The following is a 14,179-nucleotide window of genomic DNA, read 5'->3' as shown; positions in this document are numbered from 1 at the left end:
CTGTGTTCTCACACTATCTAGCAGAATCAAAAAACCATTAGTCAATCTTATGTATGAATAGATTCTCTCTTCATAACGCACAGTATCACAAGATTCTTTCTTCACAGGGCTGAAAACAAACATGCTGCGTGTCCAGCGTCCTTCATTTGCGAGAACAGGAAAGAAAAATACTGCTAGTGTCAAAATGAATATCGGTGGTAAAGTTAACATTGATATCAGTGAACATTAGAAGGCCGGTATTTTTTATGCTATTTATCTACGTTACGACATTAAAGAAATGGTTTAAGACTGATCAGTTTGTGAACAATTCGTGTAAATGGGCGAAGTGACAAATTTGTCTCCACTCAATTTCTCCTTTTTTTTCCCTCAAGAAGTGTGCGGCTTATATCTGCAACAATACGGTAAGTCAAGAAGCCTCTTGGAACAGCTACATTGATGTCGAGATACGTACGCTTGTTGGACTGACATTTGTATCTGTAAATCTTCCGATATATAGCTGAACCTTGATCACAAATTTCACAAACATAAAACTAGAAGGAAATTCGATACATTTTTATATCGTTCGCCTCAGTTGTATTGACGTTAAATTCAGCTGTAGTGGTTACCGGTTTCGGGCTGACACGTCCATTCTCACATCACTCACCTTGCTATAAACGGTAATTATTCACACAATGTGGTGCCCAAAGGCACGAACAGCTCCTGTACAGCAAAGTACCCAGTAGGCAACAAGTACGCTCATTGATCTTAGCCAATGTGTCCTACAGTATGTCCCATGGGAGCATGCCTCGAACAAGCAAACAAAACTATAAGGTTAAAACATCACTTTCTGTTCTCGTGACTTGAGCTCATCACAGTACAGGGAGGAGTGTGGCATACATCATTAAAATCTGTAATGATTTATCTAATGATATAAAGGTCTAAAGTAAAGCTTCCCTAATCCGAAAGCAAGTTTGAACGCTGCAGTGTTTCCTAGAGGTGGTTCTCCTAGCCTGTCTCCGACGTTTGATGTGACTTACTTAGCCCTTTTACAGGAGACCTAGAATGTGACTTAAATTTCCGTTGACATTTAGAAGTAATTGCTAGTGGTTAAAAAACAAATAATTGTCAGGAAAGCCCATAGCACGCCAGACATTTTGAGTCTTAGGCTGACGTTTATCCGATTAGCTACGGACTTACACGCGAATTACTATCAGATACTAAAAATAATGCTATAGATATATTAGAAGCGTATCTGCATGGCGACTTTTTCTATGTCTGGGATGAATTTCTAAACACTGATACTTTATATAACTTTTTATGTGATATTTTCGTTAGTGTTAACCTATAATTAATGCCATTCATCATAAATGTTGAATAAATAACAAAGTTATCCAGCATATGGGCAAGACACGATAGAAGTAGGTCGCGTGTTGACTTGGTAGCTCATGTCACGCCCCAGATCACTTCCATTTGTAATGCATGTGATAGATGGCACAAGTGACAATTTAACAAAATCGTTGAATTATAAAAGAAAGTGTGATCAAGGAAAATGATGTGGATATGAAATGCAAACCAGCCCACTGTTTGCAAACTATAGTCTATGACACCATACATCACGTGGATCATGATCTCAAACATATATGAATGCTGACGCTTCCTATTTCAATTTTTTTGCAATTTATTGGTAATATTGTGTTACATGTGGCTGAAAAGTGTTGAACTCGATATTTCTTGAATACAAATTGCAACAAAGTTCTGTCTTCTGAGCACGACATCAATGCGAACAGCAATTAAAAGAACACTAAATCTTTTCTCATTGTAAATATTACACTAAGTTCCTCACATCCTAAAAAGGCATTGCTCGATTGAAATGTGTGGAGAAACATTACACAAAGCTCACTGAAGAAAAATAATAAAAAATAATACGAACAATAATGTGTACAACCAACTGTGGAATTAAAATTTAAGTTTACTATTTTATCTCAAGTGAAAATGAAATAAATCTGTTTCATTGTAAGTGGTGATTTTAAAATAGTTCAGTGATAGGCAGGTGTGGACATAAATTACGGAACTAGAGGAGAAATGAGACGACAACGCCTGCAACAAATCTCAGGACACAAAAGATAAATATTTACAAATTAGAATAATAACTAGAAATGCCCTACTGGAAAATCAGAACATATGACTAAGTTACGGTAGGGATATAGGCAAAGATTCTACGAACAAGACAAATGAATTAAAGGAACCATTAGAGTAAAAGTGTGCTGTACCTTGCTGTGCTGGTACTGCGAACGGTTGAAAGCAAGGGGAAACTACAGCCGTAATTTTTCCCGAGGGCATGCAGCTTTACTGCATGGAGAGCTGCATCAAACCAGTCTCAGGACTGACGACCACAACAACATAGAGTAAAAGTACTGAATGCATGTGCTTTGTTCGTAATACAAAAGCAGAGACCTGAACTAGAGGAAGTGAAAAGACTTGTCACCGTAGATGAACACAATGAAGTGTATTGGACGTTATGTGTGGGACGCCGGTAACATATCACTATCGATGCGAAAGGATACTTTATACTGATAAGGCCGATAATAACATAGTGCAAAGGTGCTGGAAGTGGTTTTCAGACTCACCCTGTCGCCGAAATTCTCGAAGAGCACTCGGGCGTACTGCACGAAAAAGTCAGCGGTGAAACTGTTAGGCCACCCACCAAGGTCCTGCAGTGGCGAAGGCAGATCCCAGTGATACATGGTGGCCTGTAAAATAACGAAGAGTTATGTTTCGCCTTTTGCATTTCAGCATATATACACACATCGAAAAAGGTTTGTATCACGTCGGTTCCGAGAGTTGCGGAACCTGTACAGAAAACTGGATCAGAGATCAACATAAACGTCATTTCAGCCCTTTTTATTTCTCATGAAAGCACACATTGCATGTTGTACCACCATACAGCAAGACCTTCAGAGGTACCTCTAATAACCACTAGCACGTCCTCATGCACCGATGCATGCCTGTATTCGTCGTGGCATACTGTCTACAAGTTCATCAAAGCACTGTTGGTCCAGATTGTCCCACACCTCAACACGATTCTGCGTATATCAGAGTGGGGTCACGTCGTCCATAAACAGCCCTTTTCATTCTATCCCAGGCATATTCGATTAGGGTTCATGTCTGGAGAACACGCTGACCACTATAGTCAAGCGATGTCTTTATCCTGAAGGAAGTCATTCACAAGATCAGCACGATGGGGGCGCGAATTGTCGTCCATGAAGACGAATGCCACGCCAATATGCTGCCTATATGGTTGCACTATCAGTCGGAGGATGGCAATCAAGTATCGTACAGCCGTTATGGAGCCTTCAATGACCACCTGCGGCGTACGTCGGCCCCACATAATGCCACCCCAAAACAGCAGGGAACGTGATGGCAATCCTGAGCAGTCCATTCGTCATGTTGCTGGGCCCATGTGTACTGCGCTGCATGGTGTCGTGGTTGCAACGATGGACCTCGCCACGAACGTCGGGAGTGAAGTTGCGCAGCATGCAGCCTATTTCGCACACTTTGAGTCGTAACATGACGTCGTGTGGCTGCGCGAAAAGCATTATTCAACATGGTGACATTGCTGCCAGGGTTCCTCCGAACCATAATCCGTAGGTAGCAGTCATCCACTGCAGTAGTAGCCCGTGGGTGGCCTGAGCGAGGCATGTAATCGACTGTTCCTGCCTCTCTGTATCTCCTCCATGTCCGAACAACATCGCTTTGGTTCACTATGAGACGCCTTCCTGGTGGAATGACTGGAACTGATCGTCTGTCGGACCCCCTACGTATAATTAGGCGCTGCTCACGCATCGTTGTTTACATCTTTGGGCAGGTTTAGTGACATCTCTGAACAATCAAATGGACTGTGTCTGTGATACAAGATCCACAGTCAACGTCTATCTTCAGTAGTTCTAGGAACCGGGGTGATGCAAAACTTTTTTTGTTGTGTGTATATAGTACGTCACAGTGATCACTTTAAAGATATCTGCAGACAAAATTCATTGAGCAATGTTTACAACAGAGCTTTTAATACATTCCTCCAGTGTCAGTGAAGTTTATCTCTGACCAGGGTATATACATGTGATGAATATTTAAAAAAATGCCACGGAAAGTATTTTACAAAAATCCACCTAAAAAGACAAAAGTTCACTATTTGCGATTGACGGATGTGTAGAACAATGTACTTAACGATTTCTGGTTTAATCAGCAACACGTTAACAAAAGTTTGATCATAGTCATAAAAACATATGTTAAAGATATCCCAGCTGAAACAGTCCGATAATTTTGATTGATGAGCGAGTGACAGTTACACTTCCATCCCATTTCCTGCGAGTAGAGCTCGCAGTGCAAATATCTTTGGACTTGGGTCGAGTTAAGTGAGTTGGCGCTAAGATAGTAGTGTACGTGTAACGGATGTCGCGATAAAACGCAGTACGGTGCCGCGTAATTTATGTGGAATGGTAAAATTTAGTGTAGAAAGAAACGCTAAAGATCTGACGACCACTAATTATGAACAGCGCCGTGAATATCGATTGAATATATTGGCAAGTGAATTTAATATCTTTCAGCAACTAGCTAAATTTATTAAAGATGCAGTGCTTCGCAACGCATTTTCCATATTGCAAAAAGTGTCATCATTGCACACAGTGTTTCGCACAGACCAGCTCGTTATAACTATTAAGAACGGCCATCTTCTGTTAAAGTATGAACAGACAGCTACATTTACTGTGTTTATACAGACAATACATCGGTTTGATTTTCAGTTGTGGATGCTTACTTTGCTTCTTGTGTATGAACAGTCATAGTGGGCATGAGTCAATTTTATTGTAGTGTACGACCACAGTGTGTGCGGGAAACAACACTAACGATATTTGCGGGCGAACCGACGTCACATACACCAGGCAAGTGTGTTTAGGCACCGGTCGTAACATCTGCATCGTGATATTTACATGTGAGACTTACTAGCATTACGTCAAAATCTTATCAGTATGGAAACACCGGCCGTGTGATAAATGGTCTTATTACACGGAGACTGTGGCAGGCGAAGGCATAGGGAATCAGTAGCTCCTTCATTGCTGTATCTACTGGTGGTGACTGGTAGAAACCCAGCTGGGTGAAACTTCGTTTTCTGTTTCTAGTTTCAGTCCCCTCCCAGCCTTAGATTAAGAAGGCAACTACAAAATGTTTCTCACAAGGGAACCTCCCTATCGTACCCCCCTCAGATTTAGTTACAAGTTGGCACAGTGGATAGGCCTTGAAAAACTGAGCACAGATCAATCGAGGAAACAGGAAGAAGTTGTGTGGAACTATGAAAAAATAAGCAAAATATACAAACTGAGTAGTCCATGTGCAAGATAAGCAACATCAAGGATAGTGTAAGCTCAGGAGTGTCGTGGTCCCGTAGTTAGCGTGAGCAACTGCGGAACGAAAGGTCCTTGGTTCATGTCTTCCCTCGAGTGAAAAATTAACTTTCTTTATTTTCGCAAATTTATGATCTGTGCGTTCGTTCATTGACGTCGCTGTTCACTGTTATAAGTTCAGTGTCTGTGTTTTGCGACCGCACCGCAAAACCGTGCGATTAGTAGACGAAAGGACGTGCCTCACCAATGGGAACCAAAAACATTTGATGGCACACAGAAAAACACGTCTGATATGTTCTATACGACACTGGTGACGGCATGTGCGTCACATGTCAGGAATATGTTGTCGACCCACCTAACTTGTACACTTGGCGAATGGGCAAAAAGATTCTTCTATCTTGCCCGATTTAGGTGTTTCGATGTTTCTTTAGGCGAAGCGTCCCCATACTACGGCGCAGTTACCTCGCATCGGACGGACGGACGGACAGATAATAATTATCTGAAAATAAAAAATTAAACTCCATACTCGAGGGAAGACTTGAACCAAGGACCTCTGGATCTGCAGCTGCTCACGCTAACCACGGGACCACGGCGCTCCTGAGCTTACACCATCCTTGATGTTGCCTATCTTGCGCATGGACTACTCAGTTAGTATATTTTGCTTATTTTTTTCATAGTTCCACACAACTTCTTCCTGTTTTCTCGATTTATCTGTGTTCAGTTTTTCAAAGCCTATCCACTGTGCCAACTTATAATTAAATCTGACGGGGGTGCGATGGGGAGGTTCCCTTGTCAGTAGATTATGCAGTGGTTGTTCTTTTCTTTGTGAATTCTTATTTAGGTACTAGAGTATAGCAGAGTAATTGGTACTTTCTTATAGAGGGTCTGTCTTTGGGAAGTATTTCTAGGATCAAAACACTACAAAATGTTCTCACGAACCTAAAATCACATAAAGCGCAGTGACTACATTCTACATCTATATCTACATAGATACGCCGCAAGCCATCGTACGGTGGCGGAAGGTAACCTGTACCACCAGCAGTCATTCCCTTTCCTGTTGAGCTCACAAATAGAGCGAGGGAGAAATGACTGTCTGAATGACTCCGCACGAGTCCTAATCTCTCTAATCTTATCTTCATGGTCCTTACGGGAAATGTAGGTTAGCGCCAATAGTATCTTTCTGCAGTCATCCTCAAATTCTGGTTGTCTAAATTTTCACAACAGTGCTGCTCGAAAAGAACATCACTTTCCCTCCACTGATTTACATTTGAGTTCCCGAATCATGTCCGTAATACTTGTGTATAGTGCAACGTAGCGGTAAAAAATCCAACAGCTCGCCTCAGACTTGCCTCGTTGTCTTCCATTAATCAGACCTGGTGCGGATCCCAACCAAACACTTGAACAGCACTCAACAGTGGGTCGTACTAGTGTCCTATACGCGGTCTCCATTACAGATGAATCACACTTTCCTAAAATCATCGCAATAAACCGAAGTCGACCATTCGCCTTGCCTACTACAGTCGTTATATGCTCATACCATGTCATATTGCATTGCTAACGTTCAGTCATTTAAATGACCCGACTGTGTCAAGCAGCACGCTGCCAACGCTGTACTCGAACATTATGGGTTTGTTTTTCCTGTTCATTCACATTAACTTACATTTTTCTACATTTAGAGCTAGCTGCCGTTCATCACACCAACCAGAAATACACACTGTAACGTCAGAGGACTTCCAGTGGCAGCATCTCACAAGAGCTCGGAGTGACAGTCTTAAGCTGCATGAAACGAACTGTTGCAGTGATCAAGACGCGAACACACATTGTGGAGGACATGTGTAAGTTTCCTCGTCTGCCCATCCAGATTTAGTTTTCTTGTTGTTTCAATAACTCGCATGAGGCAAGTACTGCGATCGTTTATTTGTGAGGAATAAAGCCATTTTCCCCCTCCTTCCTTAAATACACTCCTGGAAATGGAAAAAAGAACACATTGACACCGGTGTGTCAGACCCACCATACTTGCTCCGGACACTGCGAGAGGGCTGTACAAGCAATGATCACACGCACGGCACAGCGGACACACCAGGAACCACGGTGTTGGCCGTCGAATGGCGCTAGCTGCGCAGCATTTGTGCACCGCCGCCGTCAGTGTCAGCCAGTTTGCCGTGGCATACGGAGCTCCATCGCAGTCTTTAACACTGGTAGCATGCCGCGACAGCGTGGACGTGAACCGTATGTGCAGTTGACGGACTTTGAGCGAGGGCGTATAGTGGGCATGCGGGAGGCCGGGTGGACGTACCGCCGAATTGCTCAACACGTGGGGCGTGAGGTCTCCACAGTACATCGATGTTGTCGCCAGTGGTCGGCGGAAGGTGCACGTGCCCGTCGACCTGGGACCGGACCGCAGCGACGCACGGATGCACGCCAAGACCGTAGGATCCTACGCAGTGCCGTAGGGGACCGCACCGCCACTTCCCAGCAAATTAGGGACACTGTTGCTCCTGGGGTATCGGCGAGGACCATTCGCAACCGTCTCCATGAAGCTGGGCTACGGTCCCGCACACCGTTAGGCCGTCTTCCGCTCACGCCCCAACATCGTGCAGCCCGCCTCCAGTGGTGTCGCGACAGGCGTGAATGGAGGGACGAATGGAGACGTGTCGTCTTCAGCGATGATAGTCGCTTCTGCCTTGGTGCCACTGATGGTCGTATGCGTGTTTGGCGCCGTGCAGGTGATCGCCACAATCAGGACTGCATACGACCGAATCACACAGGGCCAACACCCGGCATCATGGTGTGGGGAGCGATCTCCTACACTGGCCGTACACCACTGGTGATCGTCGAGGGGACACTGAATAGTGCACGGTACATCCAAACCGTCATCGAACCCATCGTTCAACCATTCCTAGACCGGCAGGGGAACTTGCTGTTCCAACAGGACAATGCACGTCCGCATGTATCCCGTGCCACCCAACGTGCTCTAGAAGGTGTAAGTCAACTACCCTGGCCAGCAAGATCTCCGGATCTGTCCCCCATTGAGCATGTTTGGGACTGGATGAAGCGTCGTCTCACACGGTCTGCACGTCCAGCACGAACGCTGGTCCAACTGAGGCGCCAGATGTACTAGTGCCAACATTGTGCATGCTCTGGTGCCTGTGTCTATGTGCCTGTGGTTCTGTCAGTGTGATCATGTGATGTATCTGACCCTAGGAATGTGTCAATAAAGTTTCCCCTTCCTGGGACAATGAATTCACGGTGTTCTTATTTCAATTTCCAGGAGTGTAGATCTGAACTCCCAACACTAAAAACCTCGAGTGGACGGGATGATAAACTCCAATCTTACTTCTTTCCCTCCTCTTCTATGTTCGGTGGCGGATTGTGCTTTGCTTATGATGCCGTTGGGACTTACTTTTTTGCTTCTTCTATGTGCACTTGACCAGCTCGCGGTTATGCTGTTGACGACTGAAGCAAATTTGATCATACCAGACATATCTTCTTTAAGATATTGGAAGAATTCAAGGTTACACGAGTACATTCCGTCTATCTTGATAGTAGCAACACAGGGTGTTTCTAAAAGGACTTTGTTTGTGATGTAGCCAAGCGCTAAATAAATAAATCAACAAATAAATCTTTGAAAATTCATACAAAATTATTCATATGACTCATAGAAGTAGTATAAGCGTACTTTTGTAGGAAAATACTTCAGATCCTGTCTCAGGTAATGTGCTAGTACTGAATCACACCACCGAAAGCTCTAGCAACAGCCATAGCATTCACTGATTCCGAGTGCGCTCGCTGTGTGTTTTGGTTTGATGAATCAGTCTGCAACAGTTGTGCAACTAATTTTCGTAGGGAGTACGGTAAAGATCCTCAAAATAAGCCTTCCATGTAGGGGCAATAAGTTTTTTCTTGAAAATGGGTGCTTGATAAGTGATAAAAAAATCGTCAAGTCAACTGCGTGTGTCTGACGACGACGTAGAGGAAGTGAGGCAACGCTTTGTTAACATTCCCACAAAATCAAACCAGCGTGCTTCTCGCGACCTGCGCATCCTACATGTGTCTGTTTGGCGAGCGTCAGGGAGATATTTGTATCTCAAACAGCAAACATTAAATGGTGTAAGAACTTAAAGACAATGATAGTGTTGCTTCTAACGACTTTTGAGTACAAAAGTAACATCGATTGGATCAAGGCGAAGATTTCGTTATCTTTAGAGATGACTGCTCTTCTCCTAAATGGTAAAAATAATAAACACAACTGTAGATTTGGGGCAGTTATAAGCCACGACAAACCTCGGAATATTGTCGTCGTAGCCCAAAAGTTAACATCTTTTGTGCATTTACCATGAGCAAAGGTATGGCTCTTTCTTTTTCCAAGTGAAAATAATCAACGAAGTGATTCACCATCATGAATCTCAGTGACTTCATTGAAGTTATTGTATTTCAGTAATAGTGATACTTCTGTTTTTCTCACTGTCTTTTTTTTCAGCTACTATACTGTAGCAGTTCTTTGTATGTATGGCCAAAGTTTCATGGAGTTACGTGTTAGTGACACATCATGTGAAAGTTACTTACACCCCTACGTTTTGCCACCAGTGGAGAAAGTGCGGGAATATAACAGAGTCGAACCTCTTTTAACATCTTTCCCAAATCCATCGACCCTTAGAGCAACATTGAATACTCTGAAAAATTTTTATGTTAAACATAACATAGTAACAGAGTCCCACTCACAGTTCAAACTACGAACTCGTATTAAATTATTTATTTACTGTGCGTCCCACATTTATTGCTTCTTCATTTTGCCTACTGACAATTGCATCAAATTGCATGGCAAAGTTGGTGTGTGTAGGTAACTGAAGTATGGCTCCCGAAGTTGATCATTTCTTGGTAAAACCTGCCGTTGTCACACTTAATTTCGAACAGAAATTCTCAATGGCGTTTAGTTAACAGTTTCACGGTGGCAGTAGCAGTTCTGCATTGTTGTTTAATGTGCAGCAGCTTCATACAGGGAAGACATCACTGTTGTAGTGTACTCTAGAGCGCAGAAATTCTTGCTCAATTCAGCGAAGATTTTTCAGCTGATATAGGAACGAAAATGTTGTATAACAGACAAAAGCAGTAATCTGAGTATATGACTGTACAACCTGAAATCGAATAGCTATATTCCACTCTTTGACAGGACGAGAGAAAATAAAACAAAAAAATATGTGCAGCCTTAGATAGAAAATTTCGTATTTTGGTTCTTCGCTTCCCACTATCTACATTTGTTCACGTGACCTGGAAGACATACAGATGAACGAATGAACTGATGCTAAATCATTTTATTTCGACCTACAATCAAATAATCACTACATCAGTTTACGTTTACGCAACTTAAAAGTTATCTCGATAAGGATGCTCATAAATAAGCACGCTTAACTGATTATATCAGTTAAGACGTTCGCTCATCAATTCTTTTGTGTAGGTGCAGAATCGTTTCGAGATAAAGATAAAATCTGTAGCGCTCAATCCGTGGACGTGCTTTTGGCCTGACTGTAGTTACGAGTCCACAATTTTGTTCGCCCAGAATAGTGGCCAGCCCGACTCCCAGGTCTCCATTCAATTCCTCCCCCCCCCCCCTCCTTTTTCCCCGCTAGGGGCTGGGGCTGGAACGAGGAAATTTTCCAGTTCCTGCCCGAAACTGAACCAAAGACGCCCAGGGCTAGGGTCAATCGCTCTGTCCGTTAGAGTACAGGCTGTAACCATAACAGTTAATAAAACTAATGTTTCTTTGCATCCACCTTCTTTGTAACAGCTTTGGGTTCTAAAATAGCTGCAGTATTATAGCCTTTCATTGCTAAATCTTGGAAAATAAGATACAAAAGAATTTTCCACATGAAGCACAATTTGGTACCATAACATTTCCACAAGTTTATCAGACTGGTCCTTATTGCTCACAAGCAAATATATTTAAGATGTTTCATGGCGTCACAGATAAACAGGAGACTGTAACTAAATATTATTCCAAACTATTGTGTCAACTGAGAAAGTACGTGCTGGCACGTAACACAACACGCTTACTCATTACTACTAAATACGTCTCTCTCTCTCTCTCTCTCTCTCTCTCTCTCTCTCTCTCTCTCTCTCACACACACACACACACACACACACACACACACACGCACACACGCACACACGCACACGCACACACACACACGCACACCGTTTTCTGTTTATAGAGGAGGTGTTATAATTGACGTAGACAATGTAAACAAGACATAATTATGCACATATCCTTGATAAGAATAACTCTAACTTACATAAAGCAGTCGGAACCAGCAGGGGAGGAAATGCAGATACCCTGTGTAATGCGGCAGTTTCACTTGTTTACTGAGCTACTTGATGTTGTGTCCCTTCTTTGGGAAAATAGAACTTATACTAAATGTACGGCGGGCTTCAAAAAGTATGTTACACATTATTAAGGCATGCCAAGTATCCTTGATTGGATGCTACGCTGCACTTCAAAGTGACACAGATACATGACACTATTTTCAGCATAATCACTCCATTCCCCGCAAACAACGGTCCAAACTTACTACCATTTTCTCAGAAAATATTGCCGGCCGGGGTGGCCGAGCGGTTCTAGGCGCTACAGTCCGGAACCGCGCGACCGCTACGGTCGCAGATTCTAATCCTGCCTCGTGCATGGATGTTGTGTGATGTCCTTACGTTAGTTAGGTTTAAGTAGTTCTAAATTCTACGGGACTGATGACCTCATAAGTTAAGTCCCATAGCGCTCAGAGCCATTTGAACCAGTCGTTCATTTCCTCGTTGCTTCGTGCGCAATTTTGAGACCACGTTGCACGTGGATAATTCGTTAGTATAGTGGAGTTAACTGATAAATATTCGTGTTCGCGTTAATAGTAATAACTTTGCTTTCAAATGATCCTAGAATCGCGTGCAGAGTTTACGCTCAAGTTACGTAAAATCTGTCTAGAGCCCGCTTTGTTCTTTTAACAGCCATGTAGCGAATACTCCTATCGATATAATCTGCCACTGCTGAGGAATGTGTCATGCCAATTAGATCAGATTAAATTCTGAGAGAACAGAGCGAATTCCAGTAACTAATTATTCTTCTCTTTTGAATTCAAAAGTAAAATAATTTGTGTAGTAAATTTATGTCTGTCTATGAAATCTCCTTTATTAGTAAATAAAACAATAAAAACTGCATAATGCCATTGTAAGGCTGGTCGGACCTTTGGTTGGCATTGCGTACAGCCTGATGAATTAGGTTCAGAATAGGGCTTCTATTCTTCTACGATCCAGTACGATCATTGCACATGCGGCAGACATAAATAAATTACTTGTTATTCTTACACACACAAAATTAACATGCCTCGATAGCTGGCACTAAACCAAAATCCACTGGATGTGGTAAACGAAAGTGCGTTGTTAGGAGTCTTATAGTGAGACAGATTACTTATAGTTGTCTTAGGCAGGTATTCTGTCCATCACCTAAAATTCCATATCCCTTTTTGGTTAAGCAACACCACGCAATGAATTTAACCTATGCCAGAAATTTCATAATGCTACTTCTCACTAAGAGACACATCTTTTAACGTCTGTGCGGCATTGGTCAGATTCTTGGCAACATTTCACATCGGCTGGACGCGACATTGTGTTTCGTTCATATACCGCCAGAATTTTAATGGTGAATCTGTATGCAGTTTATTTCGATTTTCCCACAAGAATTATACTGCTAACTTTGGAGCACATTTCCAGTTACCGCGCAATTTTAGTCGCTCACTGTGATGCACCTGTCATCCGTTTAACACAGAACTGTGTCTGCGAGAAACCCGGAACATCTACTATCTTCCGAGAATGCACCACTCTTGTTGTGCAACGGTCTTAGCGCGGGGCGACATGTGTCTGAAGTCCATTAGTTCACCTAAATGAGGCAACAAGTACCATTACCGCCACTGTCAGATAAACTCACGCTCAGGGGCTGCCTACATCCAACATTCCTTCTATATATCTCAGAAGAAAAGTTTCTGAGGTGCAATTTCTTAAAAAAGACATAGTCCCACAAGAACTCAGTCCCAACTGATGCTTTCCAGGACTCCGAAACAGCGATGCTCAACAGGCATCAACTGAGGCGTTGTGCATCATGGAGCAGTTTTAGTGTAGAAATTTTGAGAGCGCATGTATCGAGAAAAGCGTAGCAAATACTCTCATGCTCAACTGATACATACACTACTGGCCATTAAAATTGCTACACCACGAAGATGACGTGCTACAGACGAGAAATTTAACCGACAGGAAGAAAATGCGGTGATATGCAAATGATTAGCTTTTTAGAGCATTCACACAAGGTTGGCGCCGGTGGCGACACCCACAACGTGCTGACATGAGGGAAGTTTCCAACCGATTTCTCATACACAAACAGCAGTTGACCGGCGTTGCCTGGTGAAACGTTGTTCTAATGCCTCCTGTAAAGAGGAGAAATGCGTACCATCACGTTTCCGACATTGATAAATGTCGGATTGTAGCCTATCGCGATTGCGGTTTGTCGTATCGCGACATTGCTGCTCGCGTTTGTCGTGATCCAATGACTGTTAGCAGAATATGGAATCGGTGGGTTCAGGAGTGTAATACGGAACGACGTGCTGGATCCCAACGGCCTCGTATCACTAGCAGTCGAGATCACAATCATCTTACCCGTATGGCTGTAACGGATCGTGCAGCCACGTCTCGATCCCTGAGTCAACAGATGGGGCTGTTTGCAAGACAACAACCATCTGCACGAACAGTTTGACGGAGTTTGCAGCAGCATGGAC

General features: G+C 43.1%; 1 protein-coding gene across 1 annotated transcript in view; it reads right to left on the bottom strand.

Moving 5' to 3' along the window:
• The window catches only part of LOC124622393 (myrosinase 1-like), a 121,483-nt gene that overhangs the window by 84,190 nt on the left and 23,114 nt on the right, over positions 1-14,179 (bottom strand). The window contains exon 4 of the mRNA XM_047148082.1: positions 2,607-2,729. Coding sequence (XP_047004038.1) covers positions 2,607-2,729 — 123 coding nt within the window. The remainder of the gene's footprint in view (positions 1-2,606; positions 2,730-14,179) is intronic.

The sequence above is a fragment of the Schistocerca americana genome, chromosome 7 (genome assembly GCF_021461395.2).
Source record: "Schistocerca americana isolate TAMUIC-IGC-003095 chromosome 7, iqSchAmer2.1, whole genome shotgun sequence".
NCBI classification, from domain to species: Eukaryota; Metazoa; Arthropoda; class Insecta; order Orthoptera; family Acrididae; genus Schistocerca; species Schistocerca americana.
This window is presented reverse-complemented; position numbering and strand designations above follow the sequence as displayed.